The 27,342-nt window shown below is 49.0% G+C and overlaps 3 protein-coding genes across 7 annotated transcripts in view; 2 read left to right on the top strand and 1 right to left on the bottom strand.

The window, feature by feature from the left end:
- Positions 1–864: 864 nt before the first annotated feature.
- psmd3 (proteasome 26S subunit, non-ATPase 3) lies at positions 865–10,200 on the top strand. The gene is made up of 13 exons (XM_062480816.1): positions 865–984; positions 1,100–1,264; positions 2,017–2,207; positions 2,548–2,685; positions 3,329–3,465; positions 4,373–4,563; positions 4,753–4,856; positions 6,009–6,123; positions 6,419–6,538; positions 6,792–6,895; positions 8,524–8,679; positions 8,976–9,026; positions 9,118–10,200. Exons 2-13 carry the CDS (start codon positions 1,105–1,107, stop codon positions 9,193–9,195), a joined length of 1,545 nt encoding a protein of 514 aa, XP_062336800.1. The 5' UTR covers positions 865–984; positions 1,100–1,104; the 3' UTR covers positions 9,196–10,200.
- Positions 10,201–12,638: 2,438 nt separating this feature from the next.
- Positions 12,639–17,297, top strand: csf3a (colony stimulating factor 3 (granulocyte) a). Of its 5 annotated transcripts, XR_009932439.1 has the most exons (7): positions 12,641–12,834; positions 13,137–13,279; positions 15,438–15,548; positions 15,677–15,811; positions 16,011–16,205; positions 16,278–16,338; positions 16,470–17,297. XR_009932439.1 is itself a non-coding variant. In XM_062481810.1 (6 exons), exons 1-5 carry the CDS (start codon positions 12,819–12,821, stop codon positions 16,182–16,184), a joined length of 579 nt encoding a protein of 192 aa, XP_062337794.1. In that variant the 5' UTR covers positions 12,639–12,818; the 3' UTR covers positions 16,185–16,205; positions 16,278–17,297. The 5 variants fall into 5 exon arrangements, 4 of the variants coding, with proteins under 4 accessions (XP_062337794.1, XP_062337785.1, XP_062337807.1 ...); XM_062481810.1 differs by having other exon boundaries at positions 12,639–12,834; positions 16,278–17,297; XM_062481801.1 differs by having other exon boundaries at positions 16,314–17,297.
- A 623-nt stretch (positions 17,298–17,920) lies between these two features.
- The window catches only part of samd14 (sterile alpha motif domain containing 14), a 10,645-nt gene continuing 1,223 nt past the window's right edge, over positions 17,921–27,342 (bottom strand). The window contains 8 exon segments of the mRNA XM_062484044.1: positions 17,921–19,271; positions 19,425–19,580; positions 20,848–20,970; positions 24,562–24,629; positions 24,632–24,717; positions 26,327–26,395; positions 26,509–26,602; positions 26,848–27,166. Coding sequence (XP_062340028.1) covers positions 19,110–19,271; positions 19,425–19,580; positions 20,848–20,970; positions 24,562–24,629; positions 24,632–24,717; positions 26,327–26,395; positions 26,509–26,602; positions 26,848–27,166 — 1,077 coding nt within the window. The 3' untranslated portion in view covers positions 17,921–19,109.

Raw genomic sequence — 27,342 nt, 5'->3', positions numbered from 1 at the left:
ATAGGGGAGAGAGATGGAGGGAGAGAGAGAGATAGGGGAAGAGAGAGGTCCATGCCACCACAAAGTAGAGAGAGGTCCATGCTGGTGGGAGACCACACAGTAGATTGTCTCTGCACCCTCCTCTTCTCTTTTCCTCTCCTCCTCCTCTGGGTGCCAGAGTACCCTGCCGATGTTCCTGTGTCTCTGTCTTCATTTCTTTACTATGTCTCTCTCCCTCCTCTCTCTCTCGCTCTCTCGCTCCCTCCTCTCTCTCTCTCTCTCTCTCTCTCTCTCTCTCTCTCTCTCTCTCTCTCTCTCTCTCTCTCTCTCTCTCTTTTCTCTCCTCTGTCTCCTCTCCCTCTCTCTCTCTCTCCTCTCTCTCTCTCTCTCTCTCATCTCTCTCACCCTCCCTCTCGCTCCCTATCTCTCCCTCTTTCTCTCTGTTGCCACGGCAACAGCTCATCTTGTCTCCAGTCCTACCCCATGTTTAGTAAACAAACCCAAATCGATGATTTCAGACAAAAAAAGACATATCACTTAATCACTGCCATCTTTAAACAAGTAGACTGCGACTAAATGAGAAAATAAGAGGGGGGGGGGGGGGAGCAATCATAGAGATGAATCCTCTCCAGTTTTGATGTGTGCTTTGTGGAGAATTGGCGATCATGAACAGATGAGTTATTGTTTCTAGTCATGAAGAAATAAATCAAGAATCTAGAGCAGAAAATAACAAATACGATTTCTTGAGCATGGGACATTTTAATACACTTTCTTTTCAATCACGAGTTGTTGCAGCGGTTAAAAGACCTCTGAAACTAAAAGTAGTGACATTACTTATAAAATGTAAACCCAGAGTCTCTCTGAGTCAGAGATAAATAGATTAAATCTGCTATCTATTAGTTTTGACTGATGTTTGCAGGCTCCTCGGATCCACTGGTATAGTCTACATCCCAGAATCCTTTGCGCGCCACAATAGTTGCCAGTCATTCTGCCCAAGACATCGATGTGAGTTTCTGTTGAACAAAGTACAGCAACTTGTATTAGCTGTTTTGTTTACAATATTTTAAAAAGTATATTGTTTTTAATATACATTGTTTCCTCTGCGATTATTATATTCCAGACATAATGAAGGAGACAACAGCCAAGCGACGTGAGAAACCCAAGGACTCTAAAGCCGACAAGCAGAAAGATGCGGGCCCCGAGCCGCAGGATGTTGAGATGCCGGAGGAGGGTGCAACTAACGCGGTGAAGCTGCCCAAGGAACTAGACTCTCTCACGCTGGAAGGTAGATAGTTGGCAGTAACGTTAGAGAACAGATAAAACCGGCCGTCAAGCCAAGCACGAAGCACTGACTCCTGCCAGTTGCAAGTCATTGTCAACGCTATTATGCTATTACGCTATTAGCTAGCCTAGCTATCTCACTTGTGTGTACAGTATCTTGCTAGCTAGCTGCTAAGCTAAGCTAGCTAGGACTGTTGCTAGGTAGCTACCCTGCCATGGCCTAATGTAAATAACTGCCGTCGCCAATTTTTCGTAGTTCATTTATAGTTTGGCAAACTGTCCAACATTTTCCAGCAGTTAATGAGCTATGAACTCATTAGCTAGTACATTTACGTCAATTCAATTTTGACATGTTAGCGAATATTCTTAATTGTAGCTCTACCTGTGTGTACTAGACCAGGCTAATGAGTGACATCTGAATCGGGAACTCAATTAACAGGATTCAATGGGTTGCTTACTAGCTGTAGTGCATTAAAATATGTATTTACAAATATATTTAAAAGCTTTTCTTCAAAGCGACGTACAAAAAGTGCATATAGTAAGTGCATGAAAGTGTTAGACCAATCCTTCAACGTGCTTTGCGTAGTAACAGTTTGCTTTGCATCCACTTTGAAGCCGAGTTCATTTATCAGCGGTATATTTGCTAGTGTGCCTGTGTGTACTATGCATGTATCATACTGCAAAATAATTTCCGTGAATAAAATGTGTTTGTACGTGCTCCCTTAACGCTCCCTTTACTCCCGGATACCCTGGCAGACATCAAGGAGCACGTGAAGCAGATCGAGAAGGCTGTGTCCGGTAAGGAGCCTCGCTTCGTGCTGCGGGCGCTACGTGCCCTGCCCTCCACCAGCCGCCGTCTCAACCCCAACGTGCTCCACAAAGCTGTCACCGGCTTCTACACCGCCAACGCCGCCGGCAAGGACTTCCTTCTCGGCTTCCTGGAGGAGGTAACACACCACACGTCTGTCTGTCTGTCTGCAGCAGCGGCAGGGGGAACAGATGGAGCAGGGGGGGTTGGCCAGTGGGGATTGGAACCCCAGAGTTGACAACCCCCTTAATCCTGGGGAAAATGCAATTTGTCTCCCCGAATAAATCACTTGTGCTGATTATAGACACATAATAAAGCATTTTTTAAGTTTAACGTAGTCTGTGTAGTAGCACCACTTCTGATGTGTTGGGCCCAGGAACTGCTCTTGAGAAAATGTCACCGTAGTTGTGCCCCCCTAAGTTGATATCAGATTTCCGCTCCTGTGTGTGGTGAACATCCTGTGTATGCTGTTCCTCCAGCCCATGGACACGGAGGGAGATGTGCAGTTCCGGCCCCGGACAGGGAAGGCCGCCTCCACCCCTCTCATCCCCGAGGTGGAGGCCTACCTGCAGCTCCTTCTAGTGGTGTACCTCACCAACAACAAGCGCTACACAGAGGTGGAATACGGCCCTCCGGCTGTCTTTGTTTACATTTAGTCATTTAGCAGACGCTCTTATCCAGAGCGAGTTTATACATTTCTGACATTTTTTATGGGGGTGTGTGTGCGGGTGTGTGTTTATCTTGGAAGCACAGGGTGTAATTGTCAGTTTGGCTTTTGACAATCACACATCTGGGATGCATGTTCACTGCTCCCTCTCTCTCCGTCTCTCCCCCCCCTCTGTCTCTCTCCCCCCTTCTCTCCCCCCCCTCTGTCCCCCTCCCCCGTCTCTCTCCACCCGTCTCTCTCCCCCCGTCTCTCTCCCCCCTTCTCTCTCCCCCCTTCTCTCTCCCCCCTTCTCTCCCTCCCCTCTCTGTCTCTCTGCCCCCCTTCTCTCTCCCCCCTGTCTCCCTCCCCTCTCTGTCTCTCCTCCCCCCCTTCTCACTCTCTGTCTCTCATGCGTACGTGCTGCCTTCCCCTCTCTGCCCAGCGTAAGCCCACATCCCTGCCTTCCTCCCTGGGAGTGAGTGTTGACCCCTGGTGTTGACCCCTGGTGTTGACCCCTGGTGTTGACCCCTGGTGTTGACCCCTGGTGTTGACCCCTGGTGTTGACCCCTGGTGTTGACCCCTGGTGTTGACCCCTGGTGTTGTGTCTCTGCCAGGCCCAGAAGGTGTCAGACGACCTGCTGCAGAAGATGGGCTCCCAGAACCGCCGCGCTCTGGACCTGGTGGCCGCCAAGTGTTACTACTACCACGCCCGAGTCTACGAGTTCCTCAACCAGCTGGACACCATACGCAGGTAACACACACCTGCTCTCCCCCTCACACACACACCATACGCAGGTAACACACACCTGCTCTCCCCCTCACACACACACCATACGCAGGTAACACACACCTGCTCTCCCCCTCACACACACACCATACGCAGGTAACACACACCTGCTCTCCCCCTCACACACACACCATACGCAGGTAACACACACCTGCTCTCCCCCTCACACACACACCATACGCAGGTAACACACACCTGCTCTCCCCCTCACACACACACCATACGCAGGTAACACACACCTGCTCTCCCCCTCACACACACACCATACGCAGGTAACACCCACCTGCTCTCCCCCTCACACACACACCATACGCAGGTAACACACACCTGCTCTCCCCCTCACACACACACCATACGCAGGTAACACACACCTGCTCTCCCCCTCACACACACACACCATACGCAGGTAACACACACCTGCTCTCCCCCTCACACACACACCATACGCAGGTAACACACACCTGCTCTCCCCCTCACACACACACCATACGCAGGTAACACACACCTGCTCTCCCCCTCACACACACACCATACGCAGGTAACACACACCTGCTCTCCCCCTCACACACACACACCATACGCAGGTAACACACACCTGCTCTCCCCCTCACACACACACCATACGCAGGTAACACACACCTGCTCTCCCCCTCACACACACACCATACGCAGGTAACACACACCTGCTCTCCCCCTCACACACACACCATACGCAGGTAACACACACCTGCTCTCCCCCTCACACACACACCTGAGGTCTGACCTGTGCCACCCTACACACACCTTTCCACACACACAGAGCAAGATCTGACCTGTGCCCCACACACACACACACACAGCGAGGTCTGACCTGTGCCCCCCCCCTCCCCAGCTTCCTCCACACGCGGCTGCGCACGGCGACCCTGCGGCACGACGCAGACGGCCAGGCCACCCTGCTGAACCTGCTGCTCAGGAACTACCTGCAGTTCAACCTGTACGACCAGGCCGAGAAGCTGGTGTCCAAGTCTGTGTTCCCGGAGCTGGCCAACAACAACGAGTGGGCCCGCTACCTCTACTACACAGGTGAGCCCAGGAGCTCCTGGCCAGGAGCCCAGGAGGAACGCAGCATGACTGGGGAGTGGTTGTGTGTTTGTGGGTAAAGGAGTGTGAGAAGAAGGGATTGTGAGGGAGTGAGTGTATATACTATACAGTATACAATATATATATATATATCTGAGTTGTGTTTGACCTGTCGTGTTGTGTCGTGTCCAGGGCGTATCAAGGCCATCCAGCTGGAATACACTGAGGCCAGACGCACGCTCACCAACGCTCTGAGGAAGGCACCCCAACACACGGCTGTGGGCTTCAAACAGACCGTTAGTACACACACACTGACAAGCTTTCTCAGCCCACACACACCAGAACACACATGCACACAGACTGGTCCAGATGAACATCTGCATGTTCTCTTCTCTCTCCCTTAGGGATGAGGATTGATAAGATTTTAACAATTCCGATTCCTTATCAATTTCTGCTTATCGATTCGATTCCTTATCGATTCGATTCCTTATCGATTCGATTCCTTATCGATTCGATTCCTTATCAATTCTCTTATCGATTCTTATTGGGCAAGGGGGGGGGAAAGAGCACAAACGGGTTTATTTACATTAATTTTCTTTTATATAGTTTTCTATAATGCTGCACACCATATACAGTATGTATACATACACATTCCGTTGCTCTTCTTCTACACTTCTATTAGCTATGCTAGCTTAGCTATAGAATCTTCCATTTTCAGCCAAGGTCCAATCATATAATATGACAGTGTCAAACATTGGCCATTCTGTTAAACAATTAAAATTCGAAGTTTAATAATGGATTAAAAATCAATATGCTCAGTTTAATAATGGGTTAACACGACAACGCGAACGTTTTCTGATAACACACGCCCTCTGATAATTAACGTGAAGTGATCAATAATGGGAGACGAATGCCGGAGCTAAAATGTATGCTTCAAACGATGGGACAGAAGATAACTTGGATCGACTACACACAATAAAGGCAAATTGCTTCATACAGTGACAAGTGGTTGTGATCACTTTTGAGCAGTTTAGCTGTACCTTAAATAGTTAGAGATGAAGCGCGAATGTTAGCTGCGCTGCTGCATGCATCGAACACATGACATTCCGGTAACTTCATTCCATGCTGTGTGTTCAAATGCTTCTTCATATTTGTTGTATTTCCTCCCTTCGACGAAATATACTTTTTTACACACGTTACAAGTGGCGTTGTCATTTTGTCGTGTGAAATACAACCAAACTTCAGAACGCTTCTGCCTAGTTGCCATGTTTGCTGCAGTCTGAATAAACTAGAATGGTTCGCGCATGCGCAACGGCACAGAGAACCGTTAGCAGAATCGTTAAAGAATTTGGCTGACGATTCCAAGGAATCGGTTCACTGGGAACCGGTTCTAAACAAGAACCGGTTCTAAATACCCATCCCTACTCTCCCTCTCCCCCTGTGCCCAGGTTCACAAGCTGTTGATCGTTGTGGAGCTGCTGCTGGGGGAGATTCCAGACAGACTGCAGTTCAGACAGCCCTCCCTCAAGAGATCCCTCATGCCTTACTTCCTGCTCACTCAGGGTACACCTGCTCACACCTGAGCTCACCTACACACACCTGAACTCACCTACACACCCCTGAACTGACCTACACACACCTGAACTCACCTACACACACCTGAAATCACCTACACACACCTGTACTCACCTGCACACACCTGAACTCACCTGCTCACACCTGCACACACCTGAACTCACCTGCTCACACCTGAACTCACCTGAACACACCTGAACTCACCTACACACACCTGTACTCACCTACACACACCTGCTCACACCTGAACTCACTTGCTCACACCTGTTGTGTTGTCCTACAGCCGTGCGAACCGGTAACCTGGCCAAGTTCAACCAGGCTCTGGACCAGTTTGGAGAGAAGTTCCAGGCGGACGGCACCTACACACTGATCATCCGCCTGAGACACAACGTCATCAAGACAGGTCAGACCTGGGCCACTTACCTGAGGCCCGGGTTCGAATCCAGCCTGGGCCGTCTGCTGCATGTCTCCCTCCCTTCCTCCCTCCCTCCCTCTCCTGTCTATCTTGAACCGTACTGTCCAATAAGGAATGAAAATGCCATAAATGTATCTTAAAAATGACAGGTCAGGATATGCACCTCCACAGTCTGCTAAACAGTGGTTCAGTGCATCAGTGTTGGGTCCCAGAGCTCTGACAGGGAGCCATGTCTCTGCAGGAGTCCGTATGATCAGCCTGTCCTACTCCCGCATCTCCCTGGCCGACATCGCTCAGAAGCTGCAGCTGGACAGCCCGGAGGACGCAGAGTTCATCGTGGCCAAGGTAGGAGACATCTTCCACAAAGAGGAAGCTCATAGCTTACACACCCTACTTCCTGCTTCCTGTCTGCCTAGCTTCCTGGAGTAACTACCCCTGGTATTACCTCAGCATCCTGGGGTAACTACCCCTGGCATTACCTCAGCATCCTGGGGTAACTACCCCTGGTATTACCTCAGCTTCCTGGGGTAACTACCCCTGGTTTTACCTCAGCTTCCTGGGGTAACTACCCCTGGTATTACCTCAGCATCCTGGGGTAACTACCCCTGGTATTACCTCAGCTTCCTGGGGTAACTACCCCTGGTTTTACCTCAGCTTCCTGGGGTAACTACCCCTGGTTTTACCTCAGCTTCCTGGGGTAACTACCCCTGGTTTTACCTCAGCTTCCTGGGGTAACTACCCCTGGTATTACCTCAGCATCCTGGGGTAACTACCCCTGGTATTACCTCAGCTTCCTGGGGTAACTACCCCTGGTTTTACCTCAGCTTCCTGGGGTAACTACCCCTGGTATTACCTCAGCTTCCTGGGGTAACTACCCCTGGTATTACCTCAGCTTCCTGGGGTAACTACCCCTGGTATTACCTCAGCATCCTGGGGTAACTACCCCTGGTATTACCTCAGCTTCCTGGGGTAACTACCCCTGGTTTTACCTCAGCTTCCTGGGGTAACTACCCCTGGTATTACCTCAGCTTCCTGGGGTAACTACCCCTGGTATTACCTCAGCTTCCTGGGGTAACTACCCCTGGTATTACCTCAGCTTCCTGGGGTAACTACCCCTGGTATTACCTCAGCTTCTGGGGTAACTACCCCTGGTGTTACCTCAGCTTCTGGGGTAACTACTAGGGGTGGGGGGGGGGGGGAATCACATATCACATATGAATTGTGATTCAATCTTCTAGCTATTCACATCGATTCACAAATGTAAAAAAAACAACAAAAAAACACAACTGCCTATCACAGTCAAGTAACACTAAACGGCAAACCGGAATCAAATGTAAGCATATATTGAATCGAAATTTGATTGTGACCCCAAGAATCGATTCGAATAGAATCGTGAGGTACCAAAACATTCCCACCCCTAGTAACTACCCCTGGTTTTACCTCAGCATCCTGGGGTAACTACCCCTGGTGTTACCTCAGCATCCTGGGGTAACTACCCCTGGTGTTACCTCAGCATCCTGGGGTAACTACCCCTGGTATTACCTCAGCATCCTGGGGTAACTACCCCTGGTTTTACCTCAGCATCCTGGGGTAACTACCCCTGGTGTTACCTCAGCATCCTGGGGTAACTACCCCTGGTGTTACCTCAGCATCCTGGGGTAACTACCCCTGGTGTTACCTCAGCATCCTGGGGTAACTACCCCTGGTTTTACCTCAGCATCCTGGGGTAACTACCCCTGGTTTTACCTCAGCTTCCTGGGGTAACTACCCCTGGTGTTACCTCAGCATCCTGGGGTAACTACCCCTGGTGTTACCTCAGCATCCTGGGGTAACTACCCCTGGTGTTACCTCAGCATCCTGGGGTAACTACCCCTGGTGTTACCTCAGCATCCTGGGGTAACTACCCCTGGTGTTACCTCAGCATCCTCCCCTCAGCGCTCCTCACCCCTCCCCGGTGTGCCCCCCTCCCCCAGGCGATCCGTGATGGGGTGATCGAGGCCAGCATCAACCACGAGAAGGGCTACGTCCAGTCCAAGGAGACCATGGACATCTATGGAACCAGGGAGCCCCAGCTTGCCTTCCACCAGAGGATCTCCTTCTGCCTGGACATCCACAACATGTCTGTCAAGGTTAGGAACACGCCAGAAGCTGTTGCTGGAGGCTGGTTGTGTGTGGATGCTGTGTCTGGGGGGTCAGATGGCTGAGCGGTTAGGGAATCGGCCTACCAATCAGAAGGTTGCTGGTTCGATTCCTGGCCGTGCAAAAATGAAGTTGTGTCCCTGGGCAAGGCACTTCACCCTACTTGCCTCGGGGGGAATGTCCCTGTATTGACTGTAAGTCGCTCTGGATAAGAGCGTCTGCTAAATGACTAAATGTAAATGTCTGAGGTGGTTGAAGCTAAGCTGGCTTTGATGTGTGTCTGTAGGCGATGAGGTTCCCACCCAAGGCCTACAACAAGGACCTGGAGTCAGCCGAGGTAGGCGGTCCTTTCTGTCTGACATACACAACCCTGTGGTTCACACACTGCCTGCTGACCTTACGTGTGTGTGTGCGTGTGTGTGTTTCAGGAGCGTAGAGAACGAGAGCAGCAGGACCTGGAGTTCGCCAAGGAGATGGCCGAGGATGACGACGACAGCTTCCCATGAAGCCCCTCGACACCAGGAGCCGGCAGGAAGTCTCCGTCTAGCTTCCTGTTGGAACAGAACCTTGTTTTTGTTTTTACTGTACAGATCCCATTATTACAAGCAGGGCCAACACCTCACCCGCCACTGCTGGTCGCTGCCTGCTTACTGACCCTCCCCTCAACGCTCTGTCCCCCTTACAACAGCCACAAGCCTGGATGTTCATCTCCTGTCAGAGGTCCTACTGAGGTCCTACTGCCCCAGTAACCCACACTCACACTAAATGTTGTCCAGGAAGGCTGATGCCACCATATTGTACAAACTGACTAAATAAAAAATTAATTAATAAAAAAAAAAAAGTTTAATCGCAGAGTTTCACAGTTGTGAGACTTGTCTCAACCGCACCAGCGTCTGGGAGCTTGTGGTGTTGGTGCGTCTATTGGATTTGAACCAATAAAAGGGTGTGTGTGCAGTTGTTGTCGCAGTGGGGTCTAATTTGGTGAGGAACCCCTTGTTCCTAACACCCAACGCATGTCTGTTTTAGTCTGCTCTTGCTCAACAGCAGGACTGATCCATGATGGGAGCGGCTCACAGTTCAGCAAGGGAACTAGTTTCACAACACCAAGAGGAATCCAGAAATCTCAGCCTTGTTGTTTTTCCCCAGATTGCGTTCTGGCTCTGTGTCATAGTTTAGTTGTGGTCTTAATACTTCCTGCTTCGTGTCCGACTCATTACTTGACGTGCTGCTGCTTCCCTCTGAAAGTACACTCACCTTGAAATTAGAAGGAATTGAGAGTAATATCCGACTTAGCTGTTTCCGTGTAAGAGAGGTGAGGGAGACGCAGCTCGAGCTGCACGTTTTAACGGCTCGTCGCGGTTCTGGGACTGCTTCCTACATCATGGCTTTAGAGAAGTATGAGCCTGTGGTTTCTGTGAGGTGTGACCCTAGGATACTGGTGCATGTTTATTTTCTTCAGTTTTCGGGCAGGAGGATCATTTGTGTTATTAAAGGATTTTCTATACACAGCACTGATTGTTTGTATTGTATTTTGGGTTGTTTTTGTCAATTTCTGTTTATTGATTTATAAATACCTTTCAATTCATCTAATTTAATATAGAAATAATACATCAGAATCAGAATGGGATTTATTCGCCATGAAAGTTTGCACAGACAAGGAATTTGCTTTGGCAGGAAGGTGCATACAATAAACATAAAGGGACCTCAAATTTAAATATGTGGACTATCTATACTAAGGGTACATAAACTAGCAGTACTAAGTGGAATTAGAATAAAATATAAGTTGCCGTTAGGGTTAGATTTCACTAGGATTACATTTCACAGAGCTTATTAATGCCATCAAGATCAATTGCTTACCATTTTTTTTCCATTATCCAGAATATTTAAACATTATTTGAAAAGAGTTACTTTTCAAAAAAGTCCTTGCGCTTCCACACCCTATGAACACACGTGGTCCTACATACTTGTCGATGCAGGCAACTTCTGCACACCAGGTTAGTTTGACATTTAGACCATGACGTGTCCCAAGACGTCACTAACAGATATGGGTGTGCGCCCAAATTGTGTAGTAGGCTAACTATACGTAAACCCAGGTCTTTCCTGCATTATGCAACGAAAGTTTTTTCCCAAGATGGTGCTGCAATGACCGTGGAATCCACTCATCGATGTCTCAAACTTTTAACTTTGGACAAGAAAGATTTTCATGGCAATAGGCCTACCGGTCTCAAAACGTAGACTACTACCAGCATCAATGTGTAAGACCACGAACGGTATTACTTAATCTCAACATTAATAATACCGTTTTTTACAATCGCTATGACAATTTTTTCAATACTTCTAACAATTTTCCTAAACTCTTAACGCACCAACACACCTACGACACACAATTGGCAAAACGGTTAATTTCATGCTCAAAATCGCACATTGTAAACTAAACTCAAACACTAATTGTCATAAAACAAAAATTCACTAAACATTACACCATGTTTACCAAAACACTGACACACGTTCTCGTTCAACAGGAACATTTAGTCAATCATAGCACAATGTCATAAAAACACTAACATCAGATGGAATTACAGAAACTTCTTTTATATGTGTCAAGTCTCACAGTAAATGGATCATAGATTGTGTTTGCAATGCAGTTTCTTTTGAAGCCTCTACATTTTTGTTTTATTAGGGTTAGTAGGCATGCATGCATTTTGTTTCTTTTGCTGCAGAAATTCAGAACAAAAAATGATGACCCATCTCAGAGTAACTTTATAGAATGTACGGTTACTGTATTATAAAAAAGAAGACAGAAACATAATTGCTGCAGTAAAGGCTTCATTTGCAACAGGACATTACTATAAGAAATATGCAATATAGCTGCCATTTACAGTATTTCATTAGTTACCCCAGCTCTGGCCCTTCTCTGAGCGCCACCACGCATTCTAACTCCTCTCCCTTGCCCCACTCCTCTCCCTCGTGCAGCATTACTGTATTCTTACTTTCTCCGGGTTGCTCTATTGTTATTTTCCACACAAGATCAGCCCAAATTGGTCCTCTTTATATACCATATGGTCATGCGATTGAAAGAACCTCAACATCTGAGTGTTTCCTAGTTGGGAATCAGCTGTGATTTGTTTGCGTAACTTCAACCAGTTGTTTCTCAGCAATGGAATAAAATACAGGGGATATATTTGTGTTTCAATTCACAATATGAACAGCTGTTCACTTTGACTTTAGCCAATACGTTCTGACATACAGTGTGAAAGCATTGGTAAATTGGGCAGTAAAAATCGATTGTTTTGGTCTTGGTTGAAACTTGTTAAAAGGATTGAACAAATTGTCATAGCGATTGTAAAATACGGTAAATAAAAGTGCGTTTGTCACCCATTGTCGCGCCGTTGACTTGGTTGTGGGGGGGAGGGGGGGGGGGGCTAAACCTTGCTCAGGGGCCTGGCACCAAATGGGATATGACTGGTACTGGGTTTCCATAGCGTTTTGCAATGCAGTTTCTTTTGAAGCCTCTCTACATTTTTGTTTTGTTGAAACATGCATGCATTTTGTTTCTTTTGATGCAGAAATTCAGTAAAAACAAATGTATGACCCATCTCAGAGTAGCTTTATAGAATGTACGGTTTATGAAAAAAGAAGACAGAGAATTGCTGCAGTAAAGGCTTCATTGCAAAAGGGACATTACTGCAAGATAATAGAAATATGCAATATAGCTGCCATTTACAGTACTTTGTCAGTAACCCTAGCTAAATTTGTTGTATAGCCTACACAGACGGATGTTGTGTCAAGAGTTTCGGAAAATTGTTAAAAGTATTGAATAAATTGTCAAGCAACTGTAAAAAACTGTAATCCGTAATGTAAATTGACACTAGACAAAATTGCTTTCGTGAGCATTACAACGGCCCAATGACAATAGACTTCGCAAGTTGTTACAGCCCAGCGTAGTCTCCTGGAGTGACGCATGTGTACGTTTCATTTTAAAAAGTTGACAATAGTAAGAGTCATGTCCGTCTGTGGTCGTCATCAGTTGGAAATCCCACTCTGCACTTCAGTATAAGTAGGCAGCCTATATCATCCAAATGGCAGTTAAGAATCAAGCTTTAATATCTTTACATTATACTGACACAGAATGAACTCGCTTTTGAGTAAGTAATATTTGACCAATTTTGATGTAATGTCATTATCAGTAAGCTTCTAGGTATTTGATATTTTATTCCAAACTCGTATGGGGTTTAAAATAAGGCTGCACTGCTGAGAATTATAGTCTCAAATGCCTAATAACTTTATGAAGACCCTTCTTGTTTCGCACACCCTTTCAAAGAAGCCTATTTGGCGGAACGCATGATTCCGCCATCATGCGTAATCATGCGCATGATTTCTTTCCTTTTCTTGACTGTTATTAATCGGTTGCGTCGATTATACGGTGTTTAATTGTGTCCCTTGTTAGTGCTAGCTCTGCAGTGCTGTGTAGCTGCCCTGGTGTGTGCTGCGCCTGTCCATCTTCCTGATGACGCAGACTTCGAACAGACGCTGGAGAAAGCACAGAGCTTGGTCAAGAAGATCCTTTTCGACATTCCTTCGGTCCAAAAGGTAAGCGTGCAAGAAGATCTCTATTTACCGGAGTTGTTATTTTTCGATGTTGTTCATGAATATTTTATAAGTAGGTGTACCTTTTGTAGTTTGTCGTAAGCCTACTTTAAGACGTATTTAACGCACGTTAATAGGCCGACCAGAGATAGCAAAAGTACACACATCCTTCACTCAAGTAGAAGTACAGATACTCATGTTTAAAAAGACCCTGGTAAAAGTTGAAGTAGGCCATTTACTACACTTTTTCACTCAAGTTAAAGTAAAGAAGTATGGGCTCTGACAGATACTTAAGTAAAAAGTAATCATTACTACTAGCCTGTTTTAGTAAATGGTTGTCATAAAAATGGTGTGACACTGATACCAGAAAAATCTACTTAAGTACAGTAACAAAGTATTTGTACTTTGTTACTTCCCATTTCTCTGGTTAATACTCAGTACTCACCTGTACATACAAATGGCAAATCAAACTGAAACTTGAAAGTGTTACTTTTATCAATTTAACTGTAAATTCACTGCAACTTAACCAGTGGGTTGCAATTTTCTTTAATTCATTAGTATAGTGAAATCCAAACAAGTAATCAATTAAGCAGTTTATATTTTAAAAATCTTTCCCCAGATATTTTTTGCTTTTCGAACACCTCATATGTACAGTTAGGTCCATAAATATTTGGACATTGACACAATTTTCATCATTTTGGCTCTGTATACCACCACAATGGATTTGAAATTAAACAATCAAGATGTGCCAAATCAACTGTTTGGTACATTCTTAAAAAGAAAGAACGCACTGGTGAGCTCAGCAACACCAAAAGACCTGGAAGACCACGGAAAACAACTGTGGTGGATGACAGAAGAATTCTTTCCCTGGTGAAGAAAAACCCCTTCACAACAGTTGGCAAGATCAAGAACACTCTCCAGGAGGTAGGCGTATCTGTGTCAAAGCCAGAGTAAATACAGAGGGTTCACCACAAGATGTGAACCATTGGTGAGTCTCAAAAACAGGAAGACCAGATTAGAGTTTGCCAAAAAACATCTAAAAGACCCTGTACAGTTCTGGAACAACATCCTATGGACAGATGAGACCAAGATCAACTTGTACCAGAATGATGGGAAGAGAAGAGTATGGAGAAGGGAAGGAACTGCTCATGATCCAAAGCATACCACCTCATCAGTGAAGCATGGTGGAGGTAGTGTTATGGCGTGGGCATGTATGGCTGCCAATGGAACTGGTTCCCTTGTATTTATCGATGATGTGACTGCTGACAAAAGCAGTAGGATGAATTCTGAAGTGTTTCTGGCAATATTATCTGCTCAGATTCAGCCAAATGCTTCAGAACTCATAGGACGGCGCTTCACAGTGCAGATGGACAATGACCCGAAGCATACTGCGAAAGCAACCAAAGAGTTTTTTAAGGCAAAGAAGTGGAATGTTCTGCAATGGCCAAGTCAATCACCTGACCTAAATCCAATTGAGCATGCATTTCACTTGCTAAAGACAAAACTGAAGGGAAAATGCCCCAAGAACAAGCAGAAACTGAAGACAGTTGCAGTAGAGGCCTGGCAGAGCATCACCAGGGACGAAACCCGGCGTCTGGTGATGTCTATGGGTTCCAGACTTCAGGCTGTCATTGACTGCAAAGGATTTGCAACCAAGTATTAAAAGTGACAATTAGATTTATGATTATGTTAGTTTGTCCAATTATTTTTGGTCCCTTAAAAAGGGGGGGGGCCACATATAAAATGTGTTGTAATTCCTACACCGTTCACCTGATTTGGATGTAAATACCCTGAAATTAAAGCTGAAAGTCTGCACTTAAAGCACATCTTGATTGTTTCATTTCAAATCCATTGTGGTGGTATACAGAGCCAAAATGATGATAATTGTGTCAATGTCCAAATATTTATGGACCTAACTGTATTACATGACATACATTCATGATGGACATGATTGGCTGAGACAGTCACTCCAAATTCTGTAACGAGATGTCAGAAAATAGGCTGTGACAGTAAATCAAACAGAAACTTCTTCAGCGGTAACCGGACCACAGCCTCCCAGAGTGAACAAGAACAACACACCACCTGTATGTCAGATCCAGCCTGCATCGCCAGGCGGAGGAAGGGCTCTTCTCCGTCTGACCAATCATTCTGTTGTCCTCAGGACCTAACCCTTGACCCCTCCAGCCATACTGGGAACCTGCAACTGATGCTGAAAACCCTGGGTATCCCTCCAAACCCCACCATCAAACCCATATCGGCACACTTCACCCTGGTCAGTGTGTGTGTGTGTGTGCGTGTGCATATACGTGTGCCTGTGCGCCTGTCTTCCATACGTGTTTGACAATGCGCGTCAGCGTGCAGAGGGTGTGTGTGTGACGGTGTTTGTGCGCCGCCCCGCAGGAAGTGTGTCTGCAGCGCATGAGCCTGGGTCTGCAGCTGCACCACAGCCTGCTGAGAGATCTGACGTCAGCCTCCACCAGCGCCATCCAGCACCTGCAGGTAGACCTCAGAGACCTGAAGGCCCTGGTCAACAAGGTGAGGCTGCTGTGCGAGGCTCTCTCTCACACACACACACACACACACACAGACAGGTACACACACAGACACACACACACACACAGACAGGTACACACACAGACACAGAGACAGACACACACACACACACACACACAGACAGGTACACAAACACTGGGGCAAGCATCCATGTTTATTGTATGTATGTGTGTGTTCTCAGATGCAGAAACAGTCCCAGCTGAGTGAGGAGCCGAGCTTCACGCTCAGCATCTCAGGAACCTACGACGTCCAGGTGGCAACACACCTGGCTCTGCAGCAGCTACGCATCTTCAGCCACGACCTGGGCCGAAGCCTGAGGAACATCCAGGCCTCTCTACCTGGGACCCAGGGCTGAGGAACATCCAGGCCTCTCTACCTGGGACCCAGGGCTGAGGGACATCCAGGCTTCTACCTGGGACCCAGGGCTGAGGGACATCCAGGCCTCTACCTGGGACCCAGGGCTGAGGAACATCCAGGCCTCTACCTGGGACCCAGGGCTGAGGAACATCCAGGCTTCTACCTGGGACCCAGGGCTGAGGAACATCCAGGCTTCTACCTGGGACCCAGGGGTGAGGATCATCCACACCTCTCTACCTGGGATCTGGGGAGGAACCCCACCACCGAGCAGGCTCAGACCCCCAGGAAACAGAGGCTGGACAGTGGTTGGGTTCTCTTTGCGGTGGTGGGGACAGGGAGCTGAGGTCTGGCTGAGGAGGAGGACTAACAGCGCACGACACATGAAAAAACCCATTCTCCTTGTCTCTCCAGTTTGAGCCTGTTTCTCTGCTCCTTTCTCCCCACACCCTTTTTCTTGGAAAGCTTTTTATGGCTTTGAGTTCATTATAACACGTTATAAACCTTTATTTAACCAGTAGAGCCCCGTTGATATGAGGGCTTCAATGGAGCCCTGGTCGGGACAGGCAGCAACGTCAAATCAGACAGTTGCTGACAGGATCTCAAAATGAAAGCACAGTCACGTTTCAAAAGAGACATTTCTAGGAGTCAGTTTCATAACCATGGTAAATCCAAAACATTGACGTGCGCCTTAATTCTTTCAATTTGGATTCGAAAGCATTTAATAGGATTCATTCATTGAGTTGTCATTCTGCGGCGTAGTCCATGTCAACGGTGCAGAATAGACAACTGCTCCTTTTTCTGTTTTTTGTAGGTGCAGACAGAAAGCAGGATGGGAATATGAAGCATGTCCACACCTGTCTGTCAGCAGAGTCCCTTATTGTATTTCAGTTCCAGAGAAACTCAGGAATGTTGAAATTCCCTCCTGGTTGATGTATTCTCACTCTGAATGTCTTTTTAATTTATGATCTTGTATTTATTCTATTTATTAAGCTATTAGGTTATTTATTTTGTATGATTATTTGTACTTGTCTCTAGAATCTGGAGTCCTCATGTCCTCAATTTTAACTTATTGTGTTTCTCTGAAGTATGAATGTATTTAATAAGACTTTTACACAGACAGAAGGATGAGTGAACCTCTGTGATGACAGTGTTTAGTTGTGCACGAGAGCCTTTAGCTTGTCTCATGTAGGAGTTACATAGCAAGGCACTGGGACAGCATGTTTCCCAAAAGTCTTTGTTTTAAAGGGAAACTGTTTTTTATTGTTCGTTTTACATTGACAATTGCATTGAGTAAACCCAATGGGAAATGGCTTTCTGTATTTCTGTAAGTAATCACTATACATTACACATATGATTGTATTTCGAAAGCCTATTTATATGAAATGTATTTATTTTATATGAAAAAACGTTTATGCTATGCCACCTCCCAAAAATGTTGTAAATGAAAAACAATACTGAAGAGATGTATTTCCCCATGTAATTTATGTAATGTTCCAGACAACTTCAATAAAAAAATGTTTTAGTGTAGTTTAAAGTAGTGATTTACTGTCGAAAAGTGTTGCATTTTAACTGCATTATTTCCCCTACTCAAATGTTTTAATAATTATTAGCATTTTCCTCAGATTATTTCCTGTGTTGCTTCACCTCGAAAAAAAAGTCAGGCCCCGCCCACTTCCTGTAAATGTAAACACTGTAAGACGTCACACAACGTTCAGTTTAGTCAGGACCATTCTGTGAGTCTGGAGTCCCTGGGTTGCACAAGGAACGAGAGGGGCGAGTGACAATGTTTGAGTAATGAGATTAAGGACAGGGATGAAACAGGCAGCCTATAACTCGTTTGAGGGCAAGGGCTGTTTTTATTGACCATTGTTGTCAAAAATGATGCACATGAGCCTTCGTCTGATCTGCCAGCTCTGAACGTTACTCTGGACACGTGAGTAGATCAGATCGACCCGGAGAGACTGAAGCGACAGCGTACAGCACTGGGGTATGAACTTCTGCATCTCTCTTCTCCTCTGACTGAAAACCCTCCTGCAACAATGTTTGAAGAGAGGAGAGGGAAGGAGGACAAGAGAGGAAGAGGAGGAGAGGAAGATGAAGAGAAGGCTTCAAGCCACTGAGAAGTACCCAGGAACAGAACCCCACCGGAGTCCATCACTGTGGTAGACCCCTCGACCTCCTACAACCTCCCCCTGAAACAGTTATACAAACATACCCGCACACATCCACATACCACAATCACAAACATGCAGATTGTAAACATACAGTACTGTATATACAAACACACTCGGTAGTCTAACGCCTAGTCCGTGTGACGCTCACGTCAGGGTCTTTATCTCGGGCTTGACGTGATGGCAGCTGGCCGGAGCTGACTCACGTTACAGGAAGTGATGTTGCTGTGATGTGTTGGAGAGATATGTTGCGCTTAATGAGAAGGTAGAATCAGTGTTTTACATACAATGTAAAAAACACAGGTTTGATGGTGAGTTTGTGGTGATGGTTTGCGAAAGTCTTTGATTTGTCACTGCTGTTTTCAAGCTTTGACAGTCTGTACGGGGAATATAAAGCGTTCTAATAGCACTGATAGCATAGTTAATATATATCCATTAACAAAATCTTTTTGGCAAGTAGGCCCTTTTTGTGTTTTGTAAAATGTTGGAATACATTTGTGTACATATAACATACCATATTTATTTTCCAGTACCAAAAATGTATCAGAATTTCCACATACTTCGCCTGCTGACAACTGTCCAAGAATGGCACTTCTTGAGTATGTCTTCTCACCCGGACATTTGACTGTAATAAAGCCGTACAGTTCATCATCGACTCAAGTTGTTCTTCTGTCCGACTGCAATAGTTGAAAGTTGCGTGTTCCTGAACACACCCCCAGGTGTCGCGGGGGCGTTGTGGCGCCATCTGGTGGCTAGGTGTAGCTCCTGCGCTGCTCCAGATCCTTCCTGCGCTGTTTTTCCTTCTGTTTCTCCAGCTTGTCCTGCGCTTTGCGCTCCTTGTCTGCCGCCGTGTGGATATCCTTGATGCGACGTTTCAGAGCGCTGCGGTCTGAATAACTGTTCACGCCCAAGCCCTAAGAATGAGACTAGAGTGAGATTCAAATGGTCTAGACTAGACTAAAACAGAACAAATTGGAGTATAATAGAATGTAAATTACTTGGTTGGACTGTGAAGGATTTATATGAAATAAATATGGTCAACATGTAATCGTCTCCCCTCCTCTCACCTTCAGCTTGCTGTTGTCCATCTGCAGAAGTTGCTCCCCGTCGATTTCCCTGGCTGAGAACTCTGGAATGTACTGCTCCATGTTCAGGCCCTGGAGCCACTGGCACACCTGCAGGGTGCTCCAGGACGACACCAGGCCCAGCGGCTCGTCTGTGGGCTGGGGGGCAGAGACACAGACTCACACCCTGAGAGCACACCCTGGCCTCAGCACACCCTGGCCTCAGCACACCCTGAGAGCACACCCTGAGAGCACACCCTGGCCTCAGCACACCCTGAGAGCACACCCTGGCCTCAGCACACCCTGGCCTCAACACACCCTGGCCTCAGCACACCCTGGCCTCAGCACACCCTGAGAACACACCCTGGCCTCAGCACACCCTGGCCTCAACACACCCTGGCCTCAGCACACCCTGGCCTCAGCACACCCTGAGAACACACCCTGGCCTCAGCACACCCTGAGAGCACACCCTGGCCTCAGCACACCCTGGCCTCAGCACACCCTGAGAGCACACCCTGGCCTCAGCACACCCTGAGAGCACACCCTGGCCTCAACACACCCTGAGAGCACACCCTGGCCTCAGCACACCCTGAGAGCACACCCTGGCCTCAGCACACCCTGGCCTCAACACACCCTGGCCTCAGCACACCCTGGCCTCAGCACACCCTGGCCTCAGCACACCCTGGCCTCAACACACCCTGGCCTCAGCACACCCTGGCCTCAGCACACCCTGGCCTCAGCACACCCTGGCCTCAACACACCCTGGCCTCAGCACACCCTGGCCTCAACACACCCTGGCCTCAGCACACCCTGGCCTCAACACACCCTGGCCTCAACACACCCTGGCCTCAGCACACCCTGGCCTCAACACACCCTGGCCTCAACACACCCTGGCCTCAACACACCCTGGCCTGAACACACCCTGGCCTCAGCACACCCTGGCCTCAACACACCCTGGCCTCCCCCTCATAGGGGGAGTCAGGACCGGTCCCCCTGACATGCACGGCAGCAGCCCCCCACAGGAAGGCCAGTGAGAGGGAGAGAGGAGTGGGGAAGGGAGATGAGCAGGGCGGAGAGATGGCCCTCCTGACTGAGCAGGGTCATGGGGTCTCACCTCCAGAGAAACACAGTCTGCTGCCCCCTGGTGGTGAGTTGGCAGAACAACAGCAGGCCTTGCTGTGGCCCCGGGGCTGTAGAGCATGGCTGTGCTTACACGTGATTAGAGCTTCACAACCCCCTCTGATAGTAAACACACCTAAAGCTTTCTCTCCTCATCCTTCACACCTCTGGTCTAGTGTAGATAGATAATGGTACAGCCTGCTGGTCTGTGTCACACTGCCAGGGGGAGGAGGGTGTGGTGGGGGGGAGGGGTGTGTGGTGGGGGGGAGGGGGGTGTGGTAGGGCGTGGTAGGGTTGAGGGTCTCACCTCGTCTGAGGACTGGGACAGGGTGTGGTAGGGGTGGGAGGAGCGAGAGGATGAGTCTGCTGTTGAACCGCTGGATGTCTGGGCAGGACTCCTGGGAGAGAACTCCTCACTGAGGGCTGACTCCTGGAGGAGGGAGAGGGGGGAGGGAGGGATGGAAAGACAGGGAGATATGTATAACATTCATCTTCAAACATATTTTGGTCTGGTACTAGTATGACAGTATGTAGTCGTGCAGGAGATCAGAGGGCTGTTGTCATGAGGAGGACTGTCAGGGGACAACAGAGTGGGACACAACTCTCTGAGATCTGGACATCTGCCTGGGCTGATGTCCCTTAGAACTGCACTTGTGTGTAACCCTTTGTATAGCCCTTTTTACACGCAAGCATGTCACAGAGGGCTTCACATACGCCCATAGAACTGCCCCTCAACTAACCTAAACCCTCAAGGAAGACAAGGAAAAACTCCCAGAAAAACTCACAAGAGGAGAAAAAATGGAAGAAACCTTGGGAGGAGCAATTCAGTGAGGGATCCCCTCCTCCACAGACGGTTGGTGAAAGAGAGGTGCAGAACACTGACTAACAGCTCCCCGGAGAGGAGTGGAGGAGGAGAGGAGCAGAGGGAGAGTGGTGTTATTCAGGCTGCTGAAAGTGCTACTGGCCCCTCTGCAGACACCGACAGCCAATCAGAACCATCTGACCAGCTGGCCGATGCTGGGGGATTTAATAGGGCTCTGCTCCCCCAGGGAGAAGACTGGAGAGGAGAGAGAGAGGGGGAGAGAGAGAGAGGGGGGGGAGAGAGGGGGGGGAGAGAGAGAGAGGGGGAGAGAGAGAGGGGGAGAGAGGGCGAGAGAGAGGGGGATAGACAGGGGGGGGAGAGAGAGCACTGAAAGTGCATCCCGGATGTGTGATTGTTAAAAGCCAAACTGACAATTACACCCTCTGCTTCCAAGATAAGCACGCACACCCCCCCCCCCCCCCCCCCACACACACACACACACAGGGCTTTTAGATGAGTCATGGTGCATGTGTAAGGGAGAATACAAAACAAGCACAGGTGCTCGTCACGACATGGAGCTCACAGAGGAAGTCTGGATCTGATACACACAAGGCTACATCCAGACAGTCATCTGGTCTGGGTCTGGTCTGGGTCTGGTCTGGGTCTGGGTCTGGGTCTGGTCTGGGTCTGGGTCTGGGTCTTGTCTGGGTCTGGTCTGGGTCTGGGTCTGGGTCTGGGTCTGGTCTCATCCAGACAGTCTTCTGTCCTGCAGAGGGTCTGGTCTGGGTCTGGTCTGGTCTGGGTCTGGTCTGGTCTGGTCTGGGTCTGGGTCTGGGTCTGGTCTCATCCAGACAGTCTTCTGTCCTGCAGAGGGTCTGGTCTGGGTCTGGTCTGGGTCTGAGTCTGGGTCTGGGTCTGGTCTCATCCAGACAGTCTTCTGTCCTGCAGAGGGTCTGGTCTGGGTCTGGTCTGGGTCTGGGTCTGGGTCTGGTCTCATCCAGACAGTCATCTGTCCTGCAGAGGGTCTGGTCTGGGTCTGGTCTGGGTCTGAGTCTGGGTCTGGGTCTGGGTCTGGGTCTGGTCTCATCCAGACAGTCATCTGTCCTGCAGAGGGTCTGGTCTGGTCTGGGTCTGGGTCTGGGTCTGGGTCTTGGAGCTGTTGCCGTTGGAGACTGGATGTTAGCTGACCAATGACCACTCTTTCCTCCTGCTCATCTTGACCCTGACATGGTGGTTAGCTAACAGCATCCCAGCGGTCACCTACATAACCTGAGGAAAATCAACAGCATCGATCTCACCAAGTACTTTCTGCTGAGGTCTGCAAATGGAAATCTCTCTCTGTGTGGTGTGTGTGTCCATGGTGTGCTTGTGTGTGTATGGTGTGTGTGTTTGTGTTTGTGCATGTGGTGTGCATGTGTGTATGTGCGTAGCTGTCCACAGAATAAGCAAGATGGATGGTTTGGTAAGGAGAGAGCTGCTTCATTAGAGGACAAGGACATGCTAGGAAGCTATTCCATTAAGACATGCACTTTGTAAGTTTGACACAGTGATTTCTCAACACAAGCTGTCTTATTCCAGTACTGTATACTGAATACTGTGTACTCTAAATGATTAACCTTTTCATGTTCCTGTTAAATTTGCCTGAAAACGCCTAAACAGCATACCCAAAGTAAATTGGAAGCTGTTCTTGAACCATTTGGAGTACATGCATGTAAATGATCTCTTTTGAAAGCTGACACTCTGAAGTTATGTCCCCTGTTGTCAGGACCCCTGTCAGTCCTTCTAGTGTTGAGTAATAGAAGCTTGAACACAAGGAAAGTGAAAATTTCTATTTCCGCCTAGATTTTGTTTTGAAAACAGAGGCCTGAAGAGGCCTAGAGGTGGTAGGTATTATCTGGAAGACTAAATTGGACCACAGGTTGAAGCCTTACCCAATTCAAATCAAAAGTCAAACATAATACCACAATATATTCATATTTGACACATGTTTTTATAAGAGTACATCCAGGAATTTTCTAAAAGGGTCTTTTGGAGACTCCAAAATGACCCTTTGTAACCAAGGTCAAGGTCAAATAAAAAGGTATTATTTTTCATAATTGTTATCTCTGGCCCATCTCTGGTACTTAGAAATATCATATATAATAGCTAAATCCCTAATTAGTAATACTGAAACACAAAAACTGAAGCATGAACACATTGGAGTGCTTTATCTGATTCCAAGGATTGGCGCACAAAGAACACTGATTCTGTCAACCATATTGCGCAATCGACTGTTATTTGAAGGCTCCACAGACGCATACAAATGAGGTATTGGCATTTTCAGCTAGCTGTCAGCTACAAGGCTAACGAGCTAATTTCAGAGCCAGTCGAAGCCAGTTCGAGAAATTTGTTTAGAACGAGTGTGGGGGGGGGGGGCGGGGGGGGCAGGACGCACAGACCTAGTTGGCTTTAGAGGGCTGTCAACGGGGCATGGAAGCTCCTATTGGGTCGAACAAGGTGTCAATCAAAAGGGGAGGGTTCAACGGACATTTTGAGACCTTCATTTTGTAAATACTCCGTTGATAAATCGGAGAAAATAACACTTTTATGTGAACAAGTTGTTTCTTCCTTCGGCTAACTTGCATAATGAAACAAAGGATAATGGCTATTCATGAACGTAAAACATTGTATTTGGACGAATTACTTTACATGGTTAGATACTTTGAACCCTTGGGACTTACGCAGATCAAGTTTTGATGGCATGATTTGCACACCTGGACCTATTTGAACAACTTAGGGTGAGTACAACTTTTTTCTTTGGCATTGTTGAAGGAATGTTCACCGGAAAAAGACGTTGACTTTGCTTGCTATTGCGACTTGATCTTGAATTGGTTTATTTCAATGGAAGCACAAGAATCGTAGCTTTCCAACGATGTATAACATGTGTAGCGTCTAAAAAATATATTTTTTAGAATTTAGTGCGTCGTAACTGAGGAAGGGGGAGGCAGCATTTTTGTCTCGCGGGCGAAACAGGAGCGTAAACAGGTTAAGTCATACTTTAACCTCCCACCCCCACCAAGAAACCTGTAAGAACATGTTGTGTCCTGACAGGCTCGGGGGGAGACTCTATCCTGTCGGAACCAGACTTGCTCAGCCGAGCACAGATGAAGGTTTGGCTGGATTAGAGCTGTGTGCGTTGTGGGGAGCGGACGTCATGGTTACCTGGGACGTCATGGTTACCTGGGAGTGAGACTTGCGGGGGGGGCAGTCCTGGGAGGCCAGCTTGGGGGAGCAGGGGGGGGTTCCCCGGAGGAGACAGAGCCCCGGGCGCTGTCGGAGAACCAGGAGAACGGTACGAAGGAACCGGAGGAGCGCGACGGGCTCTCTGATGGCTCCCTGAACACACACACGTACACATGCACACATGCACACACACACAGGCATATACACACAGTCAGTGGAGGTATTTTGGGCAGAGACGGATAGAAAGAGAGCTGTGGAGGTGGAGGCAGGTGGAGAGAGGTGGAGGCAGGTGGAGAGAGGTGGAGGGAGGTGGAGAGAGGTGGAGAGAGGTGGAGGCAGGTGGAGAGAGGTGGAGGGAGGTGGAGAGAGGTGGAGGGAGGTGGAGGGAGGTGGAGAGAGGTGGAGGGAGGTGGAGAGAGGTGGAGAGAGGTGGAGAGAGGTGGAGAGAGGTGGAGGCAGGTGAGGCAGGTGGAGAGAGGTGAGGCAGGTGGAGGCAGGTGGAGAGAGGTGGAGAGAGGTGGAGGCAGGTGGAGGCAGGTGGAGGGGCAGGTGGAGAGAGGTGGAGGCAGGTGGAGAGAGGTGGAGAGAGGTGGAGAGAGGTGGAGAGAGGTGGAGGGAGGTGGAGGCAGGTGGAGGCAGGTGGAGAGAGGTGGAGAGAGGTGGAGAGAGGTGGAGGGAGGTGGAGGCAGGTGGAGGCAGGTGGAGAGAGGTGGAGAGAGGTGGAGAGAGGTGGAGGGAGGTGGAGAGAGGTGGAGGGAGGTGGAGGCAGGTGGAGAGAGGTGGAGAGAGGTGGAGGGAGGTGGAGAGAGGTGGAGGCAGGTGGAGAGAGGTGGAGGCAGGTGGAGGCAGGTGGAGAGAGGTGGAGGTAGGTGGAGAGAGGTGGAGGGAGGTGGAGAGAGGTGGAGGCAGGTGGAGAGAGGTGGAGGCAGGTGGAGGCAGGTGGAGAGAGGTGGAGGCAGGTGGAGAGAGGTGGAGGGAGGTGGAGAGAGGTGGAGAGAGGTGGAGGCAGGTGGAGAGAGGTGGGAGGTGGAGAGAGGTGGAGGGAGGTGGAGAGAGGTGGAGAGAGGTGGAGGCAGGTGGAGAGAGGTGGAGGGAGGTGGAGAGAGGTGGAGGCAGGTGGAGAGAGGTGGAGGCAGGTGGAGAGAGGTGGAGGTAGGTGAGAGGTGAGGCAGGTGGAGAGAGGTGGAGGGAGGTGGAGAGAGGTGGGGAGGTGGAGAGAGGAGGAGGCAGGTGGAGAGAGGTGGAGGCAGGTGGAGGTAGGTGGAGAGAGGTGGAGGCAGGTGGAGAGAGGTGGAGGCAGGTGGAGAGGTGGAGGCAGGTGGAGGCAGGTGGAGAGAGGTGGAGGCAGGTGGAGAGAAGTGGAGGTAGGTGGAGAGAGGTGGAGGGAGGTGGAGAGAGGTGGAGGCAGGTGGAGGCAGGTGGAGAGAGGTGGAGGGAGGTGGAGAGAGGTGGAGGCAGGTGGAGGCAGGTGGAGAGAGGTGGAGGTAGGTGGAGAGAGGTGGAGGCAGGTGGAGGCAGGTGGAGAGAGGTGGAGAGAGGTGGAGAGAGGTGGAGGCAGGTGGAGAGAGGTGGAGGTAGGTGGAGAGAGGTGGAGGGAGGTGGAGAGAGGTGGAGGCAGGTGGAGGCAGGTGGAGAGAGGTGGAGAGAGGTGGAGAGAGGTGGAGGGAGGTGGAGAGAGGTGGAGGCAGGTGGAGGCAGGTGGAGAGAGGTGGAGGTAGGTGGAGGGAGGTGGAGAGAGGTGGAGGGAGATGGAGGTCAGTACCTGCTTCCCATAGACAGCCTGTTAGATTTATCCTTCCTAACCCTCACATAAGACCGGCGCAGAGTCACCCTGTGAACAATATAGATCAGTGTGAGAGTGTGTGTGTGTGATGGGGAGGGAGTTATATGTGTGTGTGGGAGAAGGGGTCGGGTGTGTGTGTGTGTTTGTTCCATGTAACTCACCCCAAGTCCAGAAACCTTCTCTTGGTCTTCTTGTCAAAAATAACGCTTCCTGGGTCTGCTGGACTGGTGTCTCTACTGTCATCTGAGACCAGGACTGACAGACAGGCAGACAGACAGACAGACAGACAGACAGACAGAAAGACAGGCAGACAGGCAGACAGGCAGACAGAGAGACAGACAGAGGTAGACAGAGAGACAGACAGACAGGCAGACAGAGAGGCAGACACAGAGACAAACAGAGAGGTAGACAGACAGACACATAAACAGACAGGAGTCAAAGCAGAGTAAAAGGTTTATCCAGACCCCCCCCCCCTCCCCTCCTGGTTGGCCCCTCCTCACCCTCGCTGTCCGGGCGCCTCCCCCGCCGCAGGTAGACGGGAGAGAAGTCGGGGCTGGGACACGACCTGGAGGGCGAGGGGCTGGGCGTGGCCAGGGCCTCCTGGGACGAGGTGTTGGTCAGCGGGCGGTAGCGCCCTCTGGAGGCGGGGCAGGCGGCCACGCCCTCCTCGGGCGGGCGGCGGACGAGGGAGGAGTCGAAAGAGAAGGCGGGGCTCCGCAGGGCGGGCGAGGACGACAGGAGGATGTCAGGGGAGGGGGAGGAGCCTCCGAGGGAGGGGTGGAGCGGGGAACGGGCGGAGGACAGGGGGCTTTCCAGACACTAGGACACACACACACATACATACACACACACATATATATATACACACACACACAGACAGTAGGTTGCTGTATCATAGAAACAAACTCCTCAGGATGTTACACACCTCCCTAAGTCCATGGGTCAGATCTGTAACTCTAGACAGCCTGCCCTGCTTCAGTCAGAAAAAACACCCA

Source organism: Osmerus eperlanus, chromosome 2 (genome assembly GCF_963692335.1).
Source record: "Osmerus eperlanus chromosome 2, fOsmEpe2.1, whole genome shotgun sequence".
Lineage (NCBI taxonomy): Eukaryota > Metazoa > Chordata > Actinopteri > Osmeriformes > Osmeridae > Osmerus > Osmerus eperlanus.
The sequence above is the reverse complement of the archived record's forward strand: the minus strand, read 5'-3'. Positions and strand labels throughout refer to the sequence as shown.